Source organism: Bidens hawaiensis, unplaced genomic scaffold (genome assembly GCF_021521415.1).
Source record: "Bidens hawaiensis isolate Kalapana, Puna unplaced genomic scaffold, B.hawaiensis_p1.1 tig00021491_1, whole genome shotgun sequence".
Lineage (NCBI taxonomy): Eukaryota > Viridiplantae > Streptophyta > Magnoliopsida > Asterales > Asteraceae > Bidens > Bidens hawaiensis.
Window position 1 is genome coordinate 183,598 of NW_027493328.1, and position 2,855 is coordinate 186,452.

At 37.0% G+C, this 2,855-nt stretch overlaps 1 protein-coding gene across 1 annotated transcript; it reads right to left on the reverse strand.

Annotated features, from left to right (window-relative positions):
- Positions 1–238: 238 nt before the first annotated feature.
- Positions 239–1,600, reverse strand: LOC143563468 (putative xyloglucan endotransglucosylase/hydrolase protein 23). The gene is made up of 3 exons (XM_077051000.1): positions 1,099–1,600; positions 809–1,002; positions 239–690 (listed from the first exon to the last, which is right to left on the reverse strand). Exons 1-3 carry the CDS (start codon positions 1,348–1,350, stop codon positions 288–290), a joined length of 849 nt encoding a protein of 282 aa, XP_076907115.1. The 5' UTR covers positions 1,351–1,600; the 3' UTR covers positions 239–287.
- Positions 1,601–2,855: the final 1,255 nt, after the last annotated feature.

Here is a 2,855-nt window from a genome sequence, read left to right on the forward strand (position 1 = left end):
AGAGAGATCCTTGTTCCCTTTTCCTTCAGAATAGTAAAATAAAGATTCACAGAAAAAGAGAGAACTCAACTGAGTTTATAACGCCAACTTATTAATAGATTTCGTGCAACTCCAAATGATCTTCTATTTATTCGTTTAACATACAAGAAAATACCAATAAAAAACATACAATAAATAAATAAAAAAAAACCCTATTGATGGTATAATATTCAAACATAACAAACATATCAAATTTCATCACACGAAATGAATTAAGAGTATGTGATATAAAAACGATTGAACACTCCTTATGCCATATTGCACTCGGGTGGAAAGCCTTGAGGAAATCTCTTGGAATCTGAGCAGTAGTTGTATATCATGTAGTTCTTTTGCGCCCATCTCAGCCTTTCCTGCTTTGTGTTATCCAACTCCTCCGACAGCCATGCGGGGCTGCTGCCAGAAGAAGATGAAGAACCACCGCAAGACGACTTATTCCCAGAAGTCACAACACAAGCATCCGCCTTAAAGTTTCTGTATGAAGCAGTGAAGGGAGCTTGACTCCAGTCAGTCTTCACAAGGCCACCCCTGGTCGCCCAGTCGTCGGCATTCCATAAGCTAGAGTGTATCCTCATCGGCTGGTCTTTGGGAAACGGTACTCCAAGTGATTCGGCATTCTTGAACTCTCTAATGGGCGTTCCATCTACCGAAAATCTGATCAATAATAACAATATTAGCAAAAGGATTATTTATTTGAAGGAATCAGGTGTTTAGTTACTGCTGTACGTACCACCCTTTTAAAGAAATTAGAGATATTTGAAGTAATACTTACACGATGTGTTTAGGGTTCCATAAGATGGAATAGGTGTGGAAGTCAGCAGTAGGGTCGAACCACAGGTAGAATTGTTGCTCTCTGTTACCTTTCCCTTGGCTAAACACATTTGTATGTAGAATATAAGGATCGCCACTTAAATTACCCAAGAACTCGAAATCTATCTCGTCCCAGTTTGATCCTTTTGAAGACAACTACAAAACAATCACAAGAACAATTGTTTAACATGTTAAGTTCTATCCAATAAATTATAAAAATTCCTATATATAATTAATTAACTACAAACTTACATAATAGGCGGTCACAGTGCCAGCAGAGTTACCGGGCACAAGCTTGAGTTGCATGTCGATTTTGCCAAACATGTACTCATTTCTTGACTCAAATCCCGAGCCAGATGATTTATCGAGTGAGAGGGTTAAAACATCACCGTTAATGATTTTACCACGACCGTCCCCCCAAGTGATATCGAACTCGTCATAGAAATTGGCTGAGACAAGTGAACTACTAATTAGAAATATAACAACCAAGTACAATAAACCCATTTTGAAAAATGTTTGTTTATATGTTTTTGTTGAATTGTAGTGAGTAGTGAGGATAGAAGGTAAGAAAGGTGTTGTATTTATAGGTGTTTTGAGGCCTGGGTGAAGGTAGAAGGAAGGTGAGAGTGTCTAGAAGTACGTAGCAATCATAATTCATAATTAAGTTAAGTTGGTGAGAAGATTTGGTTGTAAAACAGCTGGAATGTGTGGCAATAATATTTAGACGTAGTGACGGAAGATGTGGGTCACTTCGAAACCGATTTGATCAATAGGAACGAATATGATGATAACGCGGTTTGTTGAAATTTTGTGGGTGCTTTTGAACCGGCGAATATCTTTTTGGTTTAAAAATTTAATAGCTTTTCCGATTTCCTTGCAAATCTATTAACCTATTCAGTCATAATAATAATAATAATAATAATAATAATAATAATAATAATAATAATTACATCAAAGAAGTCCAGAAGTATCTAGGTATGTTGCTAATTGATTTTATTAAATTATATATTGCTACAAAATTCTTTATGGTCAATTTAATTAAACGCCTAAGTTACAAGTTTATCACTTATTTGGAAACGGATGTTTGAAATCCCTCCTAATTAACTTAACCTAGGATTTGACCAATGTTTTCAGATCCGACCCGGACGTCGATCCAAACGCCTTACCGGGTCAAATGTCTGGCCGATTCGGAAGGGCAGACCGGTGTTTGACTCGGATGATGTCATAAATAAAAAACTACAATTTTTATATGCAACTTAACAAATTTTTATGCATACACAGTAAATTTATATACCATTTATGCATAAACTTATCAATTTATGGACCAAATGTAAACTATTGAGGTTTAGGGGGTTAAAGTGCTAAAATGGCCAAAGATAATATGTTTTCCCTGCAACCCTTGTTCTTCACATCGATGTTTCTCTCGATTCAAGTAGAGGGGGAAAACTAAATTGATATACAATTTATACACCAAAGATAAAATGGCCATGCTTATCACATAAACAATTTTGGTCCAGTTTTGCTTCGATTTTGGTTCTAATTAAGATAAGAACTCGTTCTACATGGCTGATTTGGTCCAATTTTGACCCAATTTTAACCTAATTTAAACCGCATGTCTGATTTTGGGTCTGATTACCATGAGTTTGACTACTTTCGTCTAGGGGCGATTTTTAAAACACTAGTCTTGTATGTTATATGGATCTGATAAAGAAAAAAATTGTCTATTCACCCTCCGGATCATAGGGTCCGGTCCGACCGCCACCTACAAAACCCAGCCGGTTCAATAGAAAATGGGCTATATACCATGACCCGGACCAGTATCAGCACCGGGTCCTTGTCAGACTGGTCTGACAGGCCGGGCTGGGTTTCAAAACACTGGGACCGATTTTTTAAGGCATACTTGGGACGAACTTGGGATGGAGTCCTAGAGAATGATGTGGTTACTGTTGTTTATATTGCGTACCATGATGATAAATTCAAGCAAATATTCAAACCTGTGATCTTGATTT